This window comes from Phoxinus phoxinus (genome assembly GCF_949152265.1).
Source record: "Phoxinus phoxinus genome assembly, chromosome: 7".
NCBI lineage: Eukaryota > Metazoa > Chordata > Actinopteri > Cypriniformes > Leuciscidae > Phoxinus > Phoxinus phoxinus.
Window position 1 is genome coordinate 17,113,128 of NC_136882.1, and position 25,588 is coordinate 17,138,715.

Consider the following 25,588-nt stretch of genomic DNA (forward strand, 5'->3'; position numbering starts at 1 on the left):
AGCGCTGTTTATTACTTGTCACCTCAATATATACATATTGAATTGAACAGACATTATCTTTCTGTAAGTGGATTTAAATGAACTAAACCCTCCTGTGTCGCTCATTGAGTCTCATCATGATGCCTTATCCAATGATTTATGCTGGCAAATGGAACACTATTAAGTCCATAAATACCTCAAAAGTAATATTGTGATATATAAGAGCGGTTTTATTTAGAGGCGGCGCTTGTTGGCAACAGAGTAACGTCGCAACGACACTTTTTTTTCAATCCCAGTAAAAGAGTTTGAGCAGGAACATAGTTGTGTGTGTATGTAGCAGGGGGGTCCGGCTGCATCTGGGGGGTGACTGCTGATTTTCAGCACATTTCTTTTATTTTTTTTTCTATTTTATTTTATCCTTGTTTTCCTTACTTCGAGCAATCAATTGCACGCGCGCGCACGCCGATATATTTGGACGTTAATATTTTCGTATAGACCATGAACAAACTCTATGTGGGGAATCTGAGTCCTTCGGTGACCGTGGAGGACCTGAAGCAGCTCTTCGGCGAGAGGAAGCTTCCCGTGACCGACCAGGTCCTGCTCAAATCCGGCTATGCCTTCGTGGATTTCCCCGACCAGAACTGGGCGATTAAAGCCATCGAGACTCTGTCCGGTAAGTGCGTTTTTCCACATCGTGGAAAGTCACGGGTATATATATCTGGGAATGACACCGTAAAATACTTTTCTTGGAAGAGAAAAGAAAAACTATCGCTCGCGCATCAGCCGCGCGCTGCTCCAGTTCTTCACGCGAGCGGACCAGTGCGCGAATGAACGCCCGCGAGCTCAATCACACTCGTGCGCGCTTCCAATACGCGATACAAGTTGGATTTATGATATAATTCTTCAAAATGCAGGCTCGTTTCGACAAGCCGCGGTGCTAAACGCTGGTTTTCCCCCCCTCAGCCATCGGCCCATAGGAATGTATCGGATGGGTCTGATGCTCGGGTGGAAGCAGTTATTTTTCAGTTATTTTTTGTCTTGATTTTATTGAAAAGAAGCGAGCGAACTGAGCGAGGAGAAGGCGTCACATGCATGTTCCTATGGTGTCCAGGTATGTTTTTACGAGGTGTCTTGAAGGTGGGTGATGGGGGTCTGGAGGAAAGTGCTAATAAACAGGTAGCTGGGGGGGACGGAGGTGAGATGCCAAATTTTTTTGCTGCGCCAGGCCAGTAACAGATGCACAACACCTCTATATTCTCTTTGCACGCTCGCGAGTCTTCGTGAATGCAACCGAAAAGTACTCATCCAAACCTACTTGAAGAAACAGGACAAATTTAGGCAGAAGAGTCTTATCCTTAAACCTCCCATTCTTCAAACTCTCCTCTTTGCTTATGTGGTTAGTGGGAGTGGAAAGCATGGCTGCCCATTCTTCATATCGTATCGGCTCATCAAGCATTTCGCATAATATCATCAGGCATAATAGGAAATGTGGTTAAGACATTACACCTTACATGTAAACATGATACAACTCACTTACGTCGCCGACGTACATTTATAAGCACTTGCACGTGTGATACGTAGGCCTATAGTATTTACGTTTCACACACGGTTGTTTGTTTTACAAATATAGCCTAATGCAAATGCTGAAATATATCAGCTGTGTCGATAATGCACTGAAGGATTGTAATTGTGATAATTTTTTTTTTTTTTTCGCTCGCAGGGAAAGTTGAATTACATGGGAAAGTGATCGAGGTCGACTACTCAGTCCCTAAAAAACTAAGGTAATAATTTGACGTGATTTATTCTTTTGCAATGCAAAGCATGAAGTCTGCTGTAGGCTATTTGGAAGTTGGTGGTGAAGCTGTGATGTGTAGGGCAAAATTTAAATTTAATTTGAAATGTGTTTTTTTGTAGGCTATATGTTCTCAAGTAATTTACTCTTTTTTTTTTGTTCTTGCCTGTTTATATTATCTTAATTAATACATTTATTGGCAGGGTTAATGAGCTCGTGATTTGAAACACTATGACTATCACAGGACTCAAAATATGCTGTCTTTAAGTGCACTCTCTGAATGTAGGCTATGTCAGGCATAAAAAAGTAATATTGATATTGGGTGTTTCTTTGCATTATCTACCACAGACTGCTATCATTTTTCCCCTCACAAAAAGCTTAAACACACAGTGTTTTAGGATGTGTGCAATAGGATATAGGGTGTGAATGCAAACATGGCAAGCAAACATGAAGTTATAACCAACATATAACTGAAATAAAAAAAATTACGCCCTTTTTTCCTGATGCTTGAACTGTACTAGCAAGATCATTGTGCATGACCTCATGGCGCGTGTTTAGGCCCTTCGTGGCCCACGTGATTTCCCCTATAGGCCCTGCGTGTGTGTTCCACGGGAGAGCGGCATAGAAATGGCTAGAGAACAGCCCTCAACCTTGAGATTTAAGGGTTTACGTAAAATTACATGTAGCCTACAGACTTAAAGTTTACATCAAATGCACGCTTGTTGCGGCGTTTTCTCGTCAGACAAGTCGTCAAACACGTTTAAATCGAAAAAATAAGTAGCCTATTGCTTGCTTTAAAGGTGTGAGTGAGTTATTTCGTAAACCACGATCATAGGGTCGCATGCAAACTCGGGGTGTGTGTTGCATAACGTGCGCAGTCAAGATGGCCAGTCTTTGATTTGGAAGAGTCGGCCATGCTACTGCTAGACTCAACCTAACATTCTGAAAACAGCATGCACGAGCAGAACGTGTGTGTGTGTGTGTGTGTGTGTTATTGTGAGAAGCTCGTTCTGGAACGTTTCACGCAGTTCTAGAGTGCTTCTAGAACCCGATGCGTAATCTGAAGGAAACTGGAGCGGCTCAAATTACATATGAGCGATATCTGGACATGTCGGGAATCGGGATATAATCCTGACACAAGGCGCATATGCGATTTATATGTTAGGGATGGTTTATTAGTCTCCCATGCCCAGTGATTGTAGGTATTTCAGTTATTATTTACGTCAGTGTTCATTTTAGTTACGTATTGAATAATGCTACTAAATACATTACGCACGTGACGTTATTCAGTGATTCAGCACACGTTTGTTGTTGCTGTTTGGACTATTGGTATTAACTTGGATAGTGTAATAATGAGATGTGATATCAGTATTTCACGGAAAAATCGAAAAATGCAGTTAAATGTGAGCTTATTAACACATGTTGTTTTAATATACATGTATAATTTTCATATTCTAAAATACCTTATGATAGCCTACTTGTTAAAAGTCAATATATTATGACTGAGTTTTCGTGTCAGTGGAATTTTTCACAGTATTAGGCCTAAAGAAAGTGGCATTTGGAGTATGAGGCAATATTTTACATAAACTTTATTATTCAGATTTTTCATACCCTGACTTGCTTGTTTTCAGTATTGTTGGCTTAATAATTATAGGCCTACTCGTTTTTTTGTTTGGCAATTGTTTTACATTGGGATGCTTTTTTTTCTGGAAGATTTTACAAAACATATATTCACTAAATTCATTTTTTGTTTACTAAACTGGCTTCTCTTAGAAGAGACTAAAAGGATAAAACTAAATCAAATAGTCTAAATGAGCCTTAATTAATGAATATTTTAATTGGATTTGTTTATTGTGGTATATTCCATTTGCTGAACAGACTTTACAATTTACAGAAATAATTAAAAGTAAACATGCTTTTTACAGGGTTGAATTCTTTGTGAAATATTCTAAGTAGTTATATTATGTCTGTTCTTTAAATCAATTATATTTCATGTATGTGCAATTTAATATAGCATGTACAGCAATGTTAAAATATCATGTAGCATTTGGTGAAATAGACAAATTACATTTTAAGTGAGTTGTTTCTGCCATATTGATCTGTAAGTTACTAACTATTGTTTGATTGTATACCTGTGATCCACTGTTTTCAGTGGCCCATTGCTTTTTAATTTTTAATTTTCACAAATCAAGCTGTAAAACAAGTCAGACCAGGATTTTAACTTTTATCTAAAGTTTAAAAGCAATTCTAAACATTATAAATCATTTTAATAATTCAATGTAACAAAATAGATTGGTGATAATTATCAGTTTATTTTCTCAGTTTGTACAATGGTCTAACTTGAATAATCAGAATGAGAATTTGTAAAATAATTATTTTAAATTATATTTTTGTGAATTGGTTTTGGATATCTATTTAGATCAGAAATGTTCCAGTAATTCTTTCTGTGTATTTTGTGAAAGATCTATTGCAGTGGTTTTATTGGTTAGCAAAATCTTTTTGGAATTGCAGCTGTGCATGCTTCCCATTGATGTATGTTACTTTTGGATTGTTCAATTTGTGGCTTGCAATAAGCAGCGCTTTGCCTGTGCTCCTTTCAGGATTCTCCCTGTTTTCCTGTGATGTTTTATTTTGGAGTGGAGTCCTGTGTATTTGCAGTAAGGGAGTGGAAGCATGAGAAGTTATAGGGAAGAGCAGAGCTGCACGTATGCAACAGATAACATTTAATGCTGTAAAAAGTTCAAATGTTCCTCCAGGGCTACTAAAATACGGTCTCACCTGAATCTGTTTTAAATGACACATTTTACAGTGCATTGATAATGTTTTAAAATGATCTGAAATGTGTCCAACATATTTAAATTCACATCAATGTGCTCACAGTTTAAATATTAATTAATAGATTGTTTTTTTTGGCTATGCAATTAGTTGCTATAGACAACAGTAATTAACCAGATATATTTAATTCATGCCCTTGTTATTGAAGTGTCTGTTTTTGTGAATTTATTAAACAATCTGGTTTCTCAACCACCAGGGAAGGTTTAGACATATTTCATATTTTCATTTGTCATATCTTGATGCTGTGCTTGTGTGGTGGCTGGTGGCAAGTCTGATATTTTAATTATCTAGTTTGTTAGGAATGATTCTTTTTTTTATTGATCTGATAAAATGGTTGTTATTTAGCCAAATTAGTTTAAATCTTGCAGTGCAGACATTCATATTTAAATGAGTGTATTATTTAACAGACAAATGAATTATAGAGGTTAATATACAAAAAAATAATGCATTTCATTTAGTTGTTAATGGTTTTTAAATTGAGTAAAATTGTTACTTTATTATACTGATGCTCTGTAAGTTTTCTACGATTATAGTTCTTACAATCAAATAATTTGTTCTGTAAGTATTTTTGATCTGTTGATCGTGATTTTTATGGCTTGAAAGGCAGTTTCAATTAAAACTTGTTACCCTCTATTCTTTAATTCCCAATAACCCTGCTGATCTGTTTTCAGTTTAATATTTAGGTATCTCACATTTAGCTCAGGATGTCTGTAAAATAATAGATTTTATGGCTATATCTAGATGGCTAAAAATGACCCACCCAGTTCAAATGATTTTTCTCCATTTGCTCATGAGTTGAAGAGATTGAGATGATGAAGGCTAAGAACAGAACTGTAAAGTGGAAGCTGGAAAAGTGGGTTATGAAGTTGAACTCTCAATAGAGAACTAGTCACAAAGCCCAGGGGCATTAGGATCTCTGAGATGAGGTTGATTCAGTAATACTCTTTCCCCCCATCGCAGCTTCATGTATTGTCACTTTATTTTGCAAACAAATGACCTGTGACATGACATCATGGAGTATTTGTGCAAAATCACAAAATATCATTAAAACGTCTCATTCTTGCTTGCTTGTTTCTTTTCTAAGAATAGCATGCAACGAATGTACTAAAAATCATATTCATTTAAGTTTTGAATGAATACTTTAGGTACTTTTAGGTTTAAGGCATCAGTCCTGACATAATTTGTTTTCATAAACGCAGAATGCTCTCTGTGAATTAATTGCCTAGTCTTCTTTCACACGTTCAAAATGTGTCTGTAAGAACGTGCTCAAATAGAATATCAAATGATTTGTTCTCTGTGAACTCGGTATTTGAGTTTCAGTTTGCAGAGGAGGTTTACAACAGGCACTTCAAAATTTGGTTTGTCAGTACATTCGTACCTTACGAAAGCAACCGGGAATTATTCATTTTGTTACTCTAAATCGTTTAAGCCTAAAAGATATTATAGAAAAAGAGGTTTCCCTATTGTGGATGTTGTGTGATGTGCTGCTCCTTTCATGGAGCTCAGCAAATCTATTTTACCATTCATTGTTTGTTATTGAACTGTTACTGTACTTTGTTGTCTTCTAAGCCCTAACCTCGCCTCCCTTGAGATTAAAATACTGTAACGCATATTTCCTCGTTTGTTAATCCCTTTATCGTTATAAAGGGGGCAGAGGAAAGAAAGGGATTTTATCATAAAGAATGTGAGAAAGATTGTCGTAGAAGCTTTTATGCTGTAATCTCCTCTGAAGCAGCTTTGGCTGCTCTCTTCACTCGCTCTTATCAAGTGTTTGTTTATAGACTAGCGGGCTAATGATAATGTTTCTCATTCGTTAAGTATTATTAAAGAGAGGGCCTGTTTTGAGTTTGTGCCATTGTTGAACCTGTAAACAGGTGTAATGTTTTGTTTTGTTCAGTGGAGTGGATTCTGTCCTTTGAGCGGAAAAGAGCTGAAAGTTAATGGTTTTGTAGCTCATTTGCTAGCTAGCTTATTTGTTGTCATTTGTATGTTTACTTTAGCAGATTATTGTGTGTAATTGTCCATATGGTCACAAGAAGTAAATGAAAGGTGTGGGACTATAATATCAAACTGTACTCTGACTCGGTTTTACACACTTAATCTTCAGATTAATCTGGGTCTGTCTGTATGTTTCACTGCGATGAGGAAAAAGGCTTCAGTGTGATGGACATGATTGAAAGAAATTACAATCATTTCCTGCTATAAATTTGTATGAATTAAGAAACTATTTTCTAAATGCACATTATTGTGAATGATATATTTAAAGCAAATATTAACCTTAATGTAATTTTTAATACAAATATTGTTATAACTCAATCTTCTGGTGAAATGACAGACTTCTCTCTGCTGATGTATGCTGGACTTCTCCTATCATTTAGTCTCTTTCTTACAATCAAGTGTAAGCTTGCATTCAGATCTGCCTCAGTTCAATTAACAAATGATGGATAGAACCAAGTCCCTGCCCTTTTTTTCTTTTTCGATAATGTGTTTCACTCAGATGTATTACAATGAAACAAGATCTGTCCATTGTATCTGCTTCTTTATCCTGTATTCACACTCAAAATACAAACGGAAATTCTAACACAGGTTAGATGTTTCCCCATATCTTTTCTGATAATGTAACAATTACCAGTACAAATATAAAATGATCATAAGGTTGTTTGTTGTTGTCAAGCATACGTAAACTAATACTGTTTCTGTTACATTATTTACACAAATCTTGGATAAAATGCTTTTCGACCTAGTACTAAATCCGGATGTCTCGTTTTATATCCACTAATATTTGTCCATTAGATGCACATCAACTGTAGCCGTGGCTTGAGGGAAGCCTACCTCTGCAGAAGAGGACTGTGGGATATCTCAGCTGAGCGGCCGCAGCGTGAGCGCTCATACATGGCGCAGTGACACTGCTTTGGGGTTTGTCAGGCTCTTGGGTGGCATGGCAGGCGGGGAAAACGGGCAGCTGAGATCCCAGCAGGTGCCACGTCTTGCACTTTGGCCCTGATGGGCTCACTCTGACTGAACGCTGTGTGAGTGTATGTGTTGGAGCAGTTGTTCGCCCCCAGTGTCAGGCTTGGTCAGTACCACCTGTCCAATACAACCTCTTCTTTTAATCTAACCATTCATGGTTGTTCTACTACGAAGCTTCATTTGTTGTCCTCTGACGATGCCAGTGTGCTGAACTCGATGGCATTTATCTTGTCCTTCTGTGCAACTGTCACAAGAAATATGTGTAATATAGAAGGAGCTGTAAATATTTCATTGCAGCTGCATCAAGGGCACGCTGCCTCGTCTTACAGCATTCAGAACAGAAGAGTGTGCGCCATACCCTTAAAGGGAGCTTTTCCTTACCCAGCGGTGCTTGCAAATATTATCAGTTCTCCAACTGAGTCTATACCCAACAGTGAGAATAATCCTATGGTTACTATGGCAACCGAATAGGAGTATTTCTTGCTTTTTTCTTGAGAGCTCAAATATGGATGAAAACGGATCCTGCATTATACATTGCATTTTGTAAAAGTACATGTATTTTATTTTTTTGGCCCAAAGGAAATGTTATTGCTCAGAGGTTGTTCAGTGATGTTTTATTTCAATATCAACTTTCTCAGAAGGTTCTGTTAAAACTCCCTAGGAGGAATCAAAACTGTTGACAAATCATAAGAGTGTAGAATTTCAATGCAAAGTCATGGGTTTGATTCCCAGGGACTGCATGAACCGATAAAATGTGTACCTTGAATGCAACGTAAGTTGCTTTGGATAAAAACACCAAATGCATACATGTACAATGCAAATAAAATGTTAAATGGGACTCATTTTTGTCCACATCTGCTCATTTATGTCTTCTGTATTGAGCATGTTTGTTTTATTTTTTGAAATAAATTCATTTAGATATTTTTTTTGGCATAAACTCAACAAAAGTTTGATACGAGTGATACAACTGTCGGGGGATCATAATGAAAAAAAAGCCTCATTACATGATAAAAAATCTTGAAAAGGTAACATTATGAAGTAGTTTGGCATAAACTTTGATTATTTATCAGAATTTTTTTTTAAAACTAAACTGCTTTACTGCAACAGTTGCCCACCAAATCGAAGTCAAGTGTTGAAAATAAAGAAAAAGATGTGCAACTTCACATGTCATGTTTTGAAGGCATTCAAAGGAAACAAGTTTACATTACATTTTTAAGTTCATAAATTGAAGTCCTTCAATTTAAACTTGTTGGATTTATTTATTTGTTATTTGAAACCAACATGAACTTCTCACATGCTTAACTAGATTTGAAGACTTTCCCTTACTTCTTAGACACTCTTATATGCCATTGACCCCAAATTAATGTAGAGAACACATCTTAAATAATTGGCACAGTTTGTGACATTATTGAGATCTTTTTTTAAACGACTTGGTTGAGATGATCTTTTTCTCAGAAGAAAAGAGAAATAGAATAAGTATATATACTTCCATTTGCTCTCCATTTAATCTCATTGCTCTCGAGGAGAAACAGTGTTGTTTTATTACATGGATGTTATTTGTGATTTGTCTTGCCAGTGTAATGCTGTTATAAATTCTATTATTCAGAAAGACTGTGGATTTTGTATTGTCACTTGTTAAATCTCATGATGCGTTTCATCCTTTCAAAACTGGCTAATAATGAAATTGTCACTGCCCATCCCTCATGATCCATCTGCATTTGGCATTTAAAGCACAATGTGTCTGGTGTTTGTGGGATCTTCCCCTACGGAACTGTGAAACTTTGTCAGTGAGATTTTTATTCATGAATCCCACTCGTGCATCGGCCATTTACATTTTTTCTCTCCATATGTATGATTGAGAGGGCATCAACAACATGTCCTCAGAAACCTCTGAGCCAATCAGCACCCACCAGCTCCCTATGCACAACTCTGAGTATTGTTTTGCTCAGTTTGATAGTTATGAATGAAGAGACTGCCCTTCCTGTGTGGATTACAGTGATGGAGGGATCACAGCCATCCACAGGCCTTGAGAACATTACTGAGTCTTGATGGAATTGGAATGATTAATTCAGCGTGTCTGTGAAATGGGTGCTTTATTTGACGGACATTTGATGGTCCTGGAATTTTTTTAATACATAATGTATACGCTGCTGTTAGAGAAACTTTTTTTGGATATATCTACCAAAGAGGGTTTGTTATACCTTGAGAAATCTGTTTGCGTGTCCATTCATCTCAGTGGCAGTTATTTTACATTATAAGGTACCCCATATAATGTAAATGTTATATGTTACCGTTAAAAGGTTTGGGGTCAGAGTTGTAACTGTAATGTATTGTGAAACATTTACAGTTTTATTTTCTATTGTAACTGTTTTTAGAAAACAATATTGTTATCTATTTTAATTAATACATTTTAAAATGTAATAATTTATTCCTGTGATGGCAAAGCTGAATTTTTTCAGCATCATTACTCCAGTCTTCAGTGTCACATGATCCTTCAGAAATCATTCTGATATGCTGAGTGATTTGATGCTCAAGAAATATTTCTAATTATGAACAATGTTGTGTGCTTTTTTCAGGATTATTTGATGAATGGAAAGATTTCTATTTGAAATATAAATCTTTTGTAACGTAAATGTCTTTACTGTCCCTCTTGATCAATGTAATGTGCCCTTGCTGAATAAAATGATTAAACCTAAATATACTAATATACATATTTTTATTGATTAAAAGTTGATTAAATGAAAAACATTTTGCATTGTATAAAGAAAGGCTCTTCTGTTACAGCAGGTAGATATGATAAATATGCTGTAATGAAGCAGAAGTCTGCTCTTTGCATATTATTGTTAGGAATATGGCAACAAGAAATATCAACATTATGAAATGTTAGGCATCATCATACAACCTCACACACTTGGTACTAGTCAATTGATGTCAACATTTTGATCCCTACAAAACGATATTTAATCAGACTGCTGTTGATGTAAAAATTAATTGAGTCATATAAGGAGAATCATTATCTGTTGTCTACGGGTCTCCGAGAGTCGCTGACAGAGGGCAGTGTTTCAGAGGTGACAGCAGTCTACCTGCTACAGTATGTGCTTGTGGCATACGTAACGGCATTAGTAAGCCAAGAAGCTCAGTCAAGTGCACAGACGGCCTCTATGCCCTGTGGTCTACTTATAGATAGTCTTTTGTGGATGCAGTTTGACAACGGACGGAACAATGTCAGCCACGTCTTTCAGTTACACCATTTTTGGACAGTGCGTCTTTGTCACCCTCTTACTGAGGGAAACGCCTCTGCCTCAGCCTTCATTGTGGGAATCGGTGAATGAGTACATTGAATGAAACTCTCCCTGATAAATATTTAGCCTGTTTGACACAGACTGTGCAGGCCATGCACAGAGAAAGAACCCCTTGAAATCATCATGCTAGCGAGAGGCAGTTTGCCATCATTGGTAGATTTAAACAGGCTCATCATAAATCTTCTTTAAACAGGCTCATCATCCCAACTACCTTTCACTGACACTATACCGTGGTCCGTGAGACCCTAAAGAGTCCCCCAAATCCTGTTTTAATAGTTTAATTAAATATTAATAATTAAAAAACCCTAATCAAATAAATGTGTTAACATAGTAGTGCCCTGTAAAATGTTTTATTATTATTTTTCAGAAATTCTGTGCATGTTGTGTATGTATTCACCGACCATATTGAGTTTTGGTTACGTGCAGCCCGACTTTTGAGTTATTCATCCAAACTGTTGTCAAATTCCGTGACATTCCACAATATACAGTAAATTCCATTTTAATGACTGGATTGGATTCAGCGATTCCATCTGTGTTTACCGCATCGCAGAAATCATAGGGCCCTGATTATGTCTGCTGAAATATACCTGTTATTAGGGGTTGATGTGCTGCCTTTGAACAGAACAAACCCAGTGTGTTTAGAGTAAAGAGCTTGTGTCTTTTTCAAATATGCTAGACGACACGTCACTCTCCATCTCTAGTACTTTGAGAAGGAACAGGACACATGCTGGTGTGGTGGTATATCGGGTTATATAACATTTGTAGGTAGCTACATTTGTGCGACTGTGGGCAGAACTGCTTTATTTACATTTAGAAACATGTAATGCAACAGTAAGGAGGGACGTGTCCCAAACAATTCAAAATTAGGAATAATTTGTTAAGGCTGTGTTTGCAACAGCAGGAAACGTCAGAAACTTGTTTCATTAATATTGATTTTTTTTGGTGTGTTGACACAGGTGCATACATTGGATATTTTTCAACAGCTTCAAATGTGACTCATCCAAACAGAATTTTGATTCATAATTACCCGTTTTATGTTAGCTTTAGTATTTTGAGTCTTGTTTTTAACCCATGTTAGGTACACTACCATTCAAAAGTTTGGGGTCAGTAAGGTTTTAATACTTACAAAGATGCGTTAAATTGATCAAAAGTTACAGTAGAGACATGTTTTCATGTTACAGAAATATTTCTATTTCAAATAAATGCTGTTCTTTCGAACTTACTAAATATTAAAGAATCCTGATTTTTTTTTATCATGGTTTCCACAAAAATATTAAGTAGCACAACTGTTTTCAACATCGATAATAATAATACATTATACCTGAGCATCAAATCAGCATATTAGAATGATTTCTGAAGGATCATGTGACACTGAAGACTGGAATAATGATGCTGAAAATTCAGCTTTACAGCTTTATTTTTTTATATTTTAAAAAAGGAAACAGTTCTTTTTTTAAAAAACTGTGTTTTTGGTCAAGTAAATGCAGCCTTAAGTATTTAATAATTAATATTTAAATGAGTTGTTACCAATAGGTGTTACCACTTTCACGTACCACTTTTGACACAACAAGAGTCCAATCAAGTCCATCAGTCAAATCTTCACTAACTTACAGCAGCTTTTATATTTGGGTGGAGAGCAGAGCATTTGAGTTGCGTGCGTGCAGAACACAAAACTGACGGGAACCACTCCGATGGAAAACAGTGACTAGATCTAAAAGCCTCAGATGACATTTCTCTGTCAATATAAGATACCAAAACCACAAGTGAAACCCCACAAAACATGGTAGACACATTTATGCAGTACAGAGGGTCACTCTCGCTGTATGACGTGACAGGCAACTAGTTGAGCATTTTCTGCGAATACGGTTCTGAGTCCTGAACATTTTCGTGTGTGAGGTCGGTTATAGAATGCGGTTGTTGCTCCAATAAATACTTGATCGGTGTGTGAACGTAACCTTATTGGGGACTCAAATACAGGACTGACAATTAAGCTGCTGTGAACGTAGCCTTATTTGATGACAGTTCCTCAATCTTGTGACTTCATCCCTAAGCCATTAAGCTTTTTAGATGAAAATTACAAGGAACCAAAATATTAGCCACAAACCTTGACAAAGAATTCCTCTCAAATTCCCCTGTACTGACTTGTGGCTCATCTGTCAGGTTCATTAAAGTGATTCATTCAGAATATATTGGGTCACGCTGTTGACTCAGTCCCCTGAGGAAAAAATAGTATGTGGACTTGTGTGATGGCCTTGAGGACACACTGAAGAAGTGAATTTGTTGAAACTGAAATCTGAAAAGACATTTAGGTTTATTTGACCTATCTGTGCCTTCGTTAAAGTGTCTCTTTTGATGGTGCAAACGGCGCTAACTGTCTCAGCAATATTGTTCACTAACAGACATGTTGCTAGGCAACAAAATTACTTCAGTTGGTACTGAGTATCAGTGCTTTGAATATGACCATGGTGAGTGGTTTGTGTCTTTCAAACTTACTGAAAGCAAATTTAGAAAGAAATGCAATATTTGCTGCCATCTTTCACATGTAGTTTACTATAATAGGACATTTTATAAGTTTGTCACTTCTTGTAAATGTGGCTGTAAGACAGCAAACCACTCAGTTTCAATGTGCCACTCTCTTTTATGTGACATTCTTGTGTCACTCTCTTTCCTCACTTATCAAAGGAACATAAACTTTTCCAAGATGACAGATGAGTATTTTTAATGTTTATCTCACGATGGGATTTGACACCTGAAAGCTTTCCAGAGATGTTCATGGGTCTTCAATCTGACGTCCAAGTCAAGCTTGATGTACTGGAGTTCAAGTTAAAGGATTAGTTTAATTTAAAAAAAAAGGAGAAAATGAGATGGAATTTTTCGCCTTTCCCTATCTTTTTGAACCAGAGTACACAGACAAATAACTTAGATAGATGACGTGACCTTTCCAACGTGATGACGCAATGCGTGGCGCATCTCAGAGAGGGTACGCGACGGGCATTTGTGGTTATGTCTCCCTTATTTCTCAACTGGGATTGTGTCGAGCATTTGAAGCTGCAGACGGACATATGATCCTTCTTTGAACATTGGAAAATTTGGCTGCCATTGAAGTCCATTAAATTTATAGTGATGGGTTGTTTATTGTGAACAAATCTTTAATGTGTCTCGGGACTAGTTGTCTCAGAGAGTAATTTGTTAATTTTGTGTTGATCGCGCATGCGCAGCATCCTGTAGGTTCTGTACTGGAAACAGAAATTATTAGTTCATCTCTCGAGTCTTCGGGTTCGGGCCCGAGTCTGTCATTCTTCCCGTCAGTCCCATAGAGGCTATGCGGTCAGTACCGTAAAGAGAAATAATTAGTTCATCTCTCGAGTCTTTGGGTTCGGGTCCGAGTCTTTCATTCTTCCCGTCAGTCCCATAGAGGCTATGCTGTCAGTACCGGAAATAGTTTTAATGTGAAATGAGTTCACCTGGGTCTTCGGGTCTGAGTCTTTCGTTCTTTTGTCACATGACGTGATGTGACAGCGCTAGACACATAAATGAGTTAATAATTCCCAAACTTTCTCATAAACAAGCATAAAGTCAGTTTTTTTAACAGCTGCGTTTTTGGTCTCAAATTAAAGCTTTTTTATTTCTTTCAATTTATAATTTTTAGAATTTCTGTCATGATGGTTCTCTTCCATATGAATGTGGTACTAAAGAGTTGGTATTTGGTAATGTTTTAAACTTTATCTATATCTATGAAGGGGAAAATCACTTTGATAAAGGTACCTATATATAGCCTAATAACAACATGCAGTAACTTACGTGACATAAAACCGAACGACTCCGAAGCCTCGAGAGATTAACTAATCAATTCTGTATCCGGTACCGACAGCATAGCTTCAGCCAATGGGACTGTCACATGATGAACGAGCGCCTCGAACCCGAAGTCGATAGACTTGAAACGTGAACTAATCAATTTTGTATCTGGTACTACAGACTGCAAAGCTTGGTTTATGAGGATGTCACAGGATGAATGAACGACTCAGATCGGGAGGTGAGGTAAACTAACTGACTGCATATCCTTAAGACCCAGATAAATGAATTAATCATTTCTGTTTCTCATAATTTGGCCTTTTCCTTGCATTGCAATTTTTTTCTTATTCTAAATGCGATCAACATTTGATGTGTTTGGTGAATTTGGCTATTAACATGTAACATTTTAAATTCATTCTGCTGAAATGACCGAAATGACTTGACTAAAGATTTGTTCATTTTGATGAACGAGATTCAAAGATCCGAGTCAGTAAAATTATCCGAACTTCCCACTACTACTGATTTAAAGCTGGCAGAATGCTAGATCCAACGAATCTTAACCAACAAAACGAACCATCATTTTTACCCTTGAGGCCAAATATTGCCTCAAACATCAATAACAGCTTTAACTTGTCAATGCTGGCAAATGACCATGGTAAAAGCAAGATGATCCAGGGCTAGCTGTGCTTCGTATCGGGTGGTTCTTTGGCTCCATGTCAAGCATTAGAATTTTTAATGTTTAACATATTTCAAATAATAAAATAAACTATATTAGCTAATATAAAACTATATAAACTAAACATAAGCTTTGAACCTAAATCTTAATTTTTAAAGAATGTAACCTTTTTGTGAAAGAAATACAAAATATTTGTAAAGTATTTTATGTAAATAATGAAAACTAAAATTACTGAAGTTTAATTTTTAACAAAAGCTTTTAGCTGAAATGAGATGATAATACATCAGTAAATCGAATTTTAATTTCAGTAAATAATTTTGTTAAATTCTGGAATATTGGAGGTGAAAATGAAAGTAAAACTCAAAACAGACTGTTTGAATAGCAGTTGGTGCTGCCATATGGTGCTGTGATAGATTCAGTCATGCATGTGTAATTCAGGTAATTATCTTACTTTAAAGGGTAGGTACATCTTCATCAGTTTAGTCTAAAAATATAAGGATTTTTTAACACTGTCCCTCTTTGAGTTGAAAATAGTTTTCTTGTAGATGTGTGTCATTACTCCTATTGTTAAATGTTGACACATTTCCTGGCATGTTTTCTTGAGAAATAGAGTCTCATGCAGATGTATCTGCAGTGTCATATTGAGGTATGTTGTTCTGTGTCACTTATGATGCATCAGCTTATAGTGCAGTGGGTGATTGAATATTCACAGGCTGAAGTTTGTGAATCAGTGTTTCGGTGATGTTCTCCTAATGCCTGAATTTATCCATTAATATTTGATGGAATATATGCTAATCATGAGATAAAACATGTTAAACCCGAGTGATAAGCCTAATATGTTTAAAGGATAATTCTTGCAAAATTGAACCTAAGCTATTTTTGTTAATCTATCCGAGTCAAACATTCATGTAAAAGCATAATTAGAATGGAAACGCCACTTTTAAGTTTGACCGTATTTTTGTTTTCGGTCAAAATGCCTTTTGAATGGGAGTGCATGGGGCACTACAATGAGAGCATCAAAATCGCTGTTTTTAAAACACCAAGGAGGCTCGAAACAATTTTAAACTGTTTGAAGTATCACCAGGGGCTCTACACATGAACTCGAGCATTGACAACATTGTTTGTGTACACAAAGTTTACTGAAAAAAAGAAGAAAAAAAACAAAGGTTTTGTACGACTCACTTTATCAGTTAGTGTTTCCGGTGGCTGGAATTTTGTCAGTCAAAAGTAGTCGATCTCCGAATGCAACGTAACATAAAGATGGAAAAGAGTAAAGATGGAAAGCTCCTAAAGCATGAGATATTGCCATGAGCTAAGTGTCTTAAGTTATCATGCTTTTCATTGGAATTACAAGTTCTTGACATTTTCTCATATGGAGTCAGTTCATTACGTTGCATTCGGCGATCGACTACTTTTGACTGACAAAATGCCAGCGGACGGAAACACAGTGAGTTGTTCAAAATCTTTCTTTTTTAGTAAACTCTGTGTACACAAACAATGTTCTTAATGCTTGAGTTCATGAGCCCCTGGTGATACATCAAACATAGTTTCATGTTGTGTCGAGCCTCCTTAGTGTTTTAAAAATAGCAATTTTGATGCTCTCATTGTAGTGCCCCATTCACTCCCATTCAAAATGCATTTTGACCAAAAACGAAAATACGGTCAAACTTAAAAGTTGAGTTTCCATTCTAATTATGCTTTTACTCGAATGTTTGACTTGGGTAGATTAACAAAAAGAGCCTAGGTTAAATTTTGGCGATAGTTATCCTTTAATTGTGTTACTGTGTAATATAACAATAGGAAAACAACATATTAAAAATACTTTTCGTTTTGTTGCTTCATTCTATGATTATTATTATCCATTCATTATTTTGTCTTTTTACTGAATAACACTGTTATTCAGCCCTCTGGGATGTTCTTAAAAAAAGCTTGTAGTAATCCGGGAGCGAAGCGTAGTGACGGGTCAATTGCTGTTCATAAATAAATGTAGGCAGGCATATGTTTATGTCGGCGGCGGCTCATTTGTAAGGGCAGGTGGGGCAGAGCCCAATTTTCCAATGTAAAACTGTGGTGAAAATGGAACTGTAGTGCACTCTAATTGAGAGCCATTGGGGCAGTTTATAAATGTAAACCTCACCCCAAACCAAGACGATATCAATCCGCTTAAGCTGTGTATATTAGTCTGCATCAGGTCAGTTGGCATGTCTGTTCTTCCTATAGCCTAGTGAGTAGCCTTTATATAGTTCTGTTGTGTTTGATTTGTTTGTTCTGAGAATATAACATTCTGAGGCAATAAATACTACATTAAGGCAATACTAAGATAGTGTTCTATGGGTGTGTTGTGTGTACGTCTGTCAATCAACATTATACCGACACACTCAGGCTGAATAATGCAAGGACATTAAACCTCAGCCCCAAGTGTGTCTGCATGTGATCAGCGACTAGAATTTAAAGCTTACAAAATGTTTATCATAAACTAGCACTAAGACCCAGAATCTGCCCAACCTACATTTATGGCCAGGAGCCGCTTCTGGTTAATATGCTGGTAGTTCTGGCATCATAACAGTGTTTCAGTCTGAGCTTATATTCCATAGGCTGGGTAGAGCTTTGAATTGTAAACATTGGAGTGTGTGTACGTTGTAGAACTAGGTCTTTTCTGTAACTGCCCTAAACAATCCAGGACACAGTACTTTCCCTCCTTTTGCAGGCAGTCAAACTGTTATATGGGATTCAGAGAGATTCGTTTTTCGAATCCGGAGGCCTGTAACTCTCTGTGCACAGGTGGATTGTGATGGACGTCACTTTATGGAGTGGAGAAACTGGTCTCTGTGTGCCAGAGCAGGCTCAGAAAAACCACAAGCCTGCCAAGGGCAGTTCATGCTATCATCAGCCCGTTGACTGAGCCAACTGGGTTTCAGATGAGAATACAGTACAGTCTCTCTCACACATCCCTGTTTTGTCAACACTAACATTTAAAAATGTCCTCTACAACTTCCTTGTTGTCTTATTAAAATACTGTTGATGTTTTGCACAATTAATCAAGGTTACTATTGTGAAATATGTTGTCTACAGTATTACATTTAGGTCTACTCCCATTGCATCGACATTCACTGTCAGTGTGTTTTTTTGAGCTTTAATTTTATGTAAATTATATTAATCAAAACAATGATAATTACAGGGAAAATAATCAACATGAATAATTTTTGCCATTATACATCATTTGCTGTAGAACTGTATCAAATCAGAGGATTCTCTAAGTCAAGATTTGATTTTGTAATGAAATACAGCTGTATAAATGATTGTGGTGTAAGCATAAATGAATGTTATGGTGTATATAATTCATTAAATGTGTGAAAAGCTGCATAAGATTAATTTTAGTTTCTCTCCATCACGGTGATGCATGATTCTGAGTTTTATTAACACTCCTATCAAACCCAATGGAAAATGCATCTTCCTGAAGAACAATACACGCTTCTTGTAAACAATAAGAGCCTAAGGCACTGGATTACTCATTACATTAGGTAACTCAATCTCATGAAGTCGTTACATGAAGTCACATTAATGTAAACCATGACAGAATGTGATTTAGGATTTTCCACAGGCCTGTTTGATTCTGGGCTACTACCGTTTGCTGGATGAGTACTAAAGAGACATAAAAACATATAGGCTAAAGGGCTGTCAATTTAACGTGTTTAGTGAACATTTTATATAAAACAACATACAAATATTTGTATACAAGTATTTGTTTTCTTACAATTGAAACTTGAAATACCAACTTTGTTTTTTTTGTGAATCTGGAGTTAGTTTTAGCTGTTGTTTTTAGCTGGTTAGCCAGCTGGTCTCCCAGCCTACCCAAAACCAGTTTAAAACCGGCCAACGGACAGGTTTGAAAAGCTAAGACCAGCAAATCTGATTAGGCTAGTTTAAGCAGTTTTCTTCAGTAGGTATACATTTATTGACTTCTAAACTCACTTTTCATAAGGTCTATGCATTGATTTGTTTTGTCTGCAACAATATATGACTTTTAAATGTTTGATTTCTCTTTCATATTTTGGATGTAATTAAAGCACATTGAAACGCTTGCTCTAGAGGTGCTATAGAAATAAAAATTAATACTAAAAGGATGTTCATTAGGGGTTAATTTGATTCATTTTGACTTACGGCATATTGTACAATTAATTCAGCTAAAACATTTTAATAGTTTTAGAGCTGTAATGTAGACTGAAAAATAAACGCGTGTTGTTCAAGCTCTAACCAAAGCTTTGGAAAGGACTCTAGTAGCAGTTTTAGAGATGCAGTGAGGAATCCTCATGTAAACACTCCTTCCTGTCTCTTGCTGTCTCAACCATTAATATCCTGGAGCAAAGTGGACAAGCTCCTTACCAGAAGTACTCTTGTGTTTCTCTAATGGGTCTGCCGTTTAGAGCATGTATTTCTCAAAGAGTAAAACAAGCAGCTCACTGTTGCCCATGGGAGATGAAAGCACAAAATAAATGATAAATACTTGCAGATTCGTGTTGGCGGGGTTTGTGTTGGGTGTTTGTGTGTGTGTGTGGCTGACCCATAAAATGGAGCAGGACTGGAAACAGCTGGCAGACTGTACCTTTATTTACCAAACAACATCTCTGCACCATGCTTTGAAAGCAAACTCCCAGCATGCTGATTACTTAATGCATCAGTGGACTAACAATGCCCTCCTCCAAGTCCTGTGATCTCTTCAGCTGAACATTAAGCAAACAGTGAACTCAATGTACCTGCAGGGTATGTGTTCTGTTATGTAGCATGGTGCAGTAGTCATTTCTCTCTTGCTTTCCTGGCTCAATTTATACTTTATATAGAAACATGCTAGTATTTTTCACAAATAAAGAAGTTGTTAGAAACATTACTAAAAAGTAGCGCGTTTGTATGCAATGGGAATCGTATTTTCTTAAATAAACAGCAGATAACACAAAGTTTACACACTAAGTTTACATACAAGTTCCAAAACTGTGTGACTTTCTTTCCTTCCTGGAACACAAAAGAAAATACTTTTGAGAAATGTTACAGTTTTTTTGTCTATACAATTGAAGTTAGAGGTAACCAAGACTGTTTGGCATCTTGTGTACAATTCTTAATATGGATTTTTGATTCATTGACTTTATATGTTGTGTCAGAACAAGGAATGGGAATCATGAGGAGTTTAGCAGTTCTGGTTGGTAGAATAATATGCATCAGTTCAGTAATTCCCTCAGTTTTCTGGTCACTGTTTTGCCTCATTGGATGAGAGTATAGTGCTCTCTGATAGGCTGTGCCGGTCAGGGGGCGGGGCTTGCTCAGAGAGTGCTGCTGTGTGATCTCTGTGTGTGTGCGTGTGTTAGTGAGCTGCAGTGCAGCTGCTCGAGTGGTAGTTACGCCTGCAGCAGTGAGCACTGCATTGTAAATTGTAGTATACACAACATAATCTTGTGTATATATGAAAAGCAGTAGCACTATTGTCTGACTGAATTGTTTACTTAATGGGCCCTACCATACACCTGGCAATGCGGCGCCAGGCGCGATGCAAGTGTCTTTTGCTAGTTTCAGCCCGACGCAGTTATCATTTTCACGTCCTGCGCCACGTTGTTTAAATCGCAAATGCATTTGCGCCCATGGGCTGCTGGTCTGAAAACGAGGTGTGTTCAGGCGCACTGTTGGCACGTTGATATTTTGAGGCAACTGAAATAGACTGCGCCATTGACCAACTGAAACCTGTGCTTAAGTCAGTAATAGTAATAGTCAGTATAGTAATATGAGCCGATAGGCGGGTCCACAGCGCGCATACACTCTGCTTATTACACACACAGGGACGCGCAACAGCACACACATATGCCAAATATTAAAAATAAAAGGATTATAATGTAAGAGATTAGTATTGTGTAGCCTACATAAAGATATGGTGGAATCTGGCTTGTCCCGTAGATGGTCTGCTCGCGCGCTTTAACCTCGCGCACGAGCAGATCTGTTTCCTCTCTGGAGAAGCGTTCAGTCTTTCCACTATCAAATTCCGTCATGTAAATAGCGATCCACCTTTGCGCAAGCACATCTGGCTTTTAAAGGGAATGGGAGATGAGACTCTGATTAGTTTATTTGCATGTTACGCACAAAATACACCCTTTACTCATTAAGAGAATAGGCACAACCCTTTTAGACTATACGCTGGGCGGACATGCCCTAAGTGCACTTGCGCCGTGCGCTTTAGACCATGTAATACCGGTAATTAAAATAGGACCCTATATGTTTGTATCTGCTGTTTTTTCCCCTCTTTTAAAGTTGTAGAGAGCATTATTAGAGGCATAATATTTGTAATTGTAGTGAATATACTGCTCACAGAGATCTGTCTCACTTCTCTGTGGTTGAGTGTAGATCCATTTTATGGCAGATATGTCATGTGTATTAATATCAATAATTTCTGCAAACCTGTTGGGTAAACAGATATGTATACTGTAAAAATACATGGTCAGTGTCATCTGTTACTTCTGCTACTTGCTAGTACACTCATACAATGAAATAAATTAATATAATATGTAGCTAGTTGCTACATATTATATAAATTTATTTCATTGTTGAGTGTCAGTTTTGGCAGCAGGGGGGACTATACATGGGTGAGGTGGTGATTTAAGTGATTGTGAAGTTGTTTAAAAGAGTGCATTTCTAATAGTGTTTTTGTTCATTTACAAATATACAAACATTTAAAAAAAACAGAAGCAGTATACGTCATAAACCCCGCCCTCTCCATGTAATTAAATGGGACCCCAGTCACGCAAAAAAAATCCAATTGCACTTCAAATAAAGAATACTTCCGAAGATGCTTTCTGTCATTTCAGGTAGTTCTTATCACACTGACATATGTTAAAGTGTTCGTTTTTCCATTAAGTTTGGTTCTAGTTAGTTATTTGATGCGATTAAAAAAACGGGGTGTAAACGCCATGATTGACATCTGTGTTGTGCGATCAAGTCTGCGCGAGTGGGAGTATGGGCAGGACCATGATGCCACATCTCTCAGGATCACTACTGGGGAGACTCGGGCTCCAAATGACATAATTGGAAAATTACCATTTCTGGGATATTTTGGCTTCATTTTTCTACAGTGAAAGGAAGTGTAGACACACTGTCCATCTTTTTTTACAGTCTATGGCATGTAATGACACGTAATATTCAGTGATGCTAACTAATAGACTTTTCTTCTGAAATGTCCGTTTTGAATTAAAAATGGCAGTTTATGAATACCCGGGATTCATTTTTACCCTAGATTAAAACTCCTTTTCTGACGTAATACGTTTTTTACTTCCTCAAAACTTCAAGTCCTAGTAATAAGCATTTCTAACTGCATATAGTTCTCTTTCTTAAGCCGAGTTTGGGAGTTCATGAGTGGCTCCTAAGAGCATGACTCTGACTACTGGTTTCAGTGAGTGAATATTGACAGCAGCAGAGGGCCTGTCAGGGAACTGCTGCCGCCATTTACCCGTGAGGAGCTTCTCCCCTCTGCAGGATCTCAGCCAGGCAGGTGAACACACTGCATTCTCATTAGCCTTCGCCCTGAGAGTGAGAGCGACAGCAAACAAGAGAGAGAGAGAGAGAGAGAGAGAGAGAGAGAGAGAGAGAGAGGGAAAGGGTGTATATGGTGGTGTTGTTCTAAGGTCTAAGGCAGAGCACAGAAGGCAGTTTAGATCAGTATGGTTAGATGATTTCTGCACTGATAAATCCCTGAGCATTAGCTATAACGTCACTGTCACATGCGACACATTCATCATGTTGAATTTCTTTGGTGTCGTTTGAGCACATTGTATAAAACATTGCCTTTCCCTGTGATGTTTATTTGGCGGTAGATCTGTTGTCTCTCGTCTACTTGCCTCCTTACACTGAGTATTATTGACACATTTCTTCATCTGGGATTTTAAAATGTAAATTGTGTTTATACTAAAAAGATGACTAGTAATTACAAAACAAATGTGTTGCCTCTTCAAGTACACGGTATTCTCTTTGAATTTATTCTTGAAATACAGTGACTATGATAGGAAACATTTTCAAGGTGGCATAATCTTCTTTTCTTTTTTTACAAGTGTCTGTTCTGTTGCCGTTAGGGAAGTACAAAGTGTTCCAGTGACACTTGGACAGTTCTGAGTTTTAGTTCCTGTCGTGAGAAGTTCTGTAGTGACTTCAGGAAACACTGAAAGCTCAGTCAGTTGTAACAGCGGAAGTCATTTGTGTTGATCTCAAGACAGACAAAACATTTGTGCAGAAGTACTCGCAGCACCATCTTCAGTAACTTATCTGACAAGAGGACTGACCCTCTAGTTTAGGTGTTAACCTCAGTTTTTAGTGCGCTCTGAATGCTGATAGTGTTATACTGTCCAATTTTAGCTGATTGTGTGTATTTGACTTTGGTGAGGGGGAGATGATGAACCTGATTTCACATCTTTGTAGATCTAGGAACAACATTCCAATACACCAATCAGATTTGAGGGACAAGTTTACAGTTTATGTCAAGTTTAGGCATACAACCAGGGTTAGGTGCTTCTACATTGGTGTAATTCACATATCATTTGCCTCTGATTTTAGGGCTAATATGTTATGGATAGGGTTAGGTTTAAGGGTAGGGATAGGGTTAGGGCTACATTTTCAGACTGGAATGTTGGTCCAGGATCAACAAAATATGTTTATCCTGGAACATGTCTTACTTAATAAAATCACGATGACCAGGGGGAGATAGTGTGACAGACATTTGCAAATGCAAAAAATATCTGGGGAAAAATGGTAGCCTACTTTCTATTATCTTTTTTCTTCCCATCTGTTGGATGTACACTCTCCTTCAAAAGTTTGGAGTCAGTAATATGTTTTTGATTAAGTCTCTTGAATGATTTGATCAAAAATACGGTAAAATACTCAATAAAATGACTAAAAGTATAAAAAATAATAATAAAAAATAATAATAATCTTACTGAGCCCATAACTTTTACATGGTAGAGTATAAACCTGAAGAAAAACATAACACTACAACTGTCTTATTATTATTAGTGTTTTCACTTAAAACATTTTTTTTTGGCAAACCCCCTAGCAATCTCTAGCACCTTCATGGTTGAACACATCTGGTTTAGTAGACTGTGTTTCCAAATAAATTTGTGTTATGTTGTTTTTGAATATGAGAATTTTTATTCCCCTAAAAATATGGACTTTATTGTTTAACACTTTGATAAAACAGACATTTTTGTGCAATTTATATTATCTTTAATTACGTCACAACACCATCATTTAGCATTTGTAGAAGTGAGCATTGCCACAAACTGACATTTTCATCACGAAGAGCAAAGTGAGTTCCGAAATTCCTGTCATGTGACTCTCAAGAACTAAATTAAAGCAAATTCAATTAAATGAAATTCCACATTCGTCCTGACATTTCCAAAATACCCTCTTTGAATCTGTGAAATTCTCAGAATCCAGGACCTTTGCAAGCATAGATGCTTATTTATCACAGGGCTCCTGAGACTGAGGGAAACCCATTGTGGCTTTTAAAGTTCCTGTGCATCCAAAACTATTAAAGCCAGGAATGTGGAGTGTCTGGGTAGATTCACAGCCCAAGACAAGACATTTGAAGTAGGATCGCATTTCATGCATCTGAGGAGGGAGCAAACCGTTCCTAAAACTGTTAACTTTGCTCTTCTTCTTTGACTCTTTATGAGGGCACACTGTGGGACGTATAGGACAGACATGGAACATTGGCTGTCTGTGGCTTGCGAGCTGCCGCCTGGTGTCAGTTCTGCACACCCTCATGAGTGTGTGAGTCTATGTGTCCTGCCACCCATATGGAGTGGAGCCACTATGTCTCATCTCTGCATGAGTGCATTTTTTGTTCCTGTGGATGTTACGCATCGTAACGTTTGCTCCTTTCATGAGACTAGTATGCTTAGTTTAAAAGATGCCACAATAATTGGTAGGGCTGGCTATTGATATTTTTTTTTATTCAATTTCGATTTTATTTCAGTTTCATTCAATATCGATAATTTGGATATATATATATATATATATATATATATATCAGGTACAGTTCATGTCTCTCTCAACTAAAGCTGTAAACCTTATTCAAACAATACTATAACATAAAAGGTTAAAATTACCAGAGTCAGTTCTTAGCTTTTTTAAAAATCAAAACTGCAGTGAATTTATCACATGACATTGTAACCAGTGCCAGTCTTTTAATAATTGGCTTTCTGTGCTCATTTCCTGTGC

At 37.1% G+C, this 25,588-nt stretch overlaps 1 protein-coding gene across 3 annotated transcripts in view; it reads left to right on the plus strand.

The window, feature by feature from the left end:
• The first annotated feature begins 224 nt into the window (after positions 1-224).
• Positions 225-25,588, plus strand: part of igf2bp2a (insulin-like growth factor 2 mRNA binding protein 2a) — a 63,203-nt gene continuing 37,839 nt past the window's right edge. For 2 of the 3 annotated variants that reach the window (XM_079618234.1, XM_079618235.1), the window contains exons 1-2: positions 225-652; positions 1,700-1,760. In XM_079618234.1, coding sequence (XP_079474360.1) covers positions 478-652; positions 1,700-1,760 — 236 coding nt within the window. In that variant the 5' untranslated portion in view covers positions 225-477. Of the gene's footprint in view, positions 653-896; positions 1,091-1,699; positions 1,761-25,588 lie in introns of those variants that run through there. The other variant, XM_079618236.1, reaches the window with a different exon arrangement.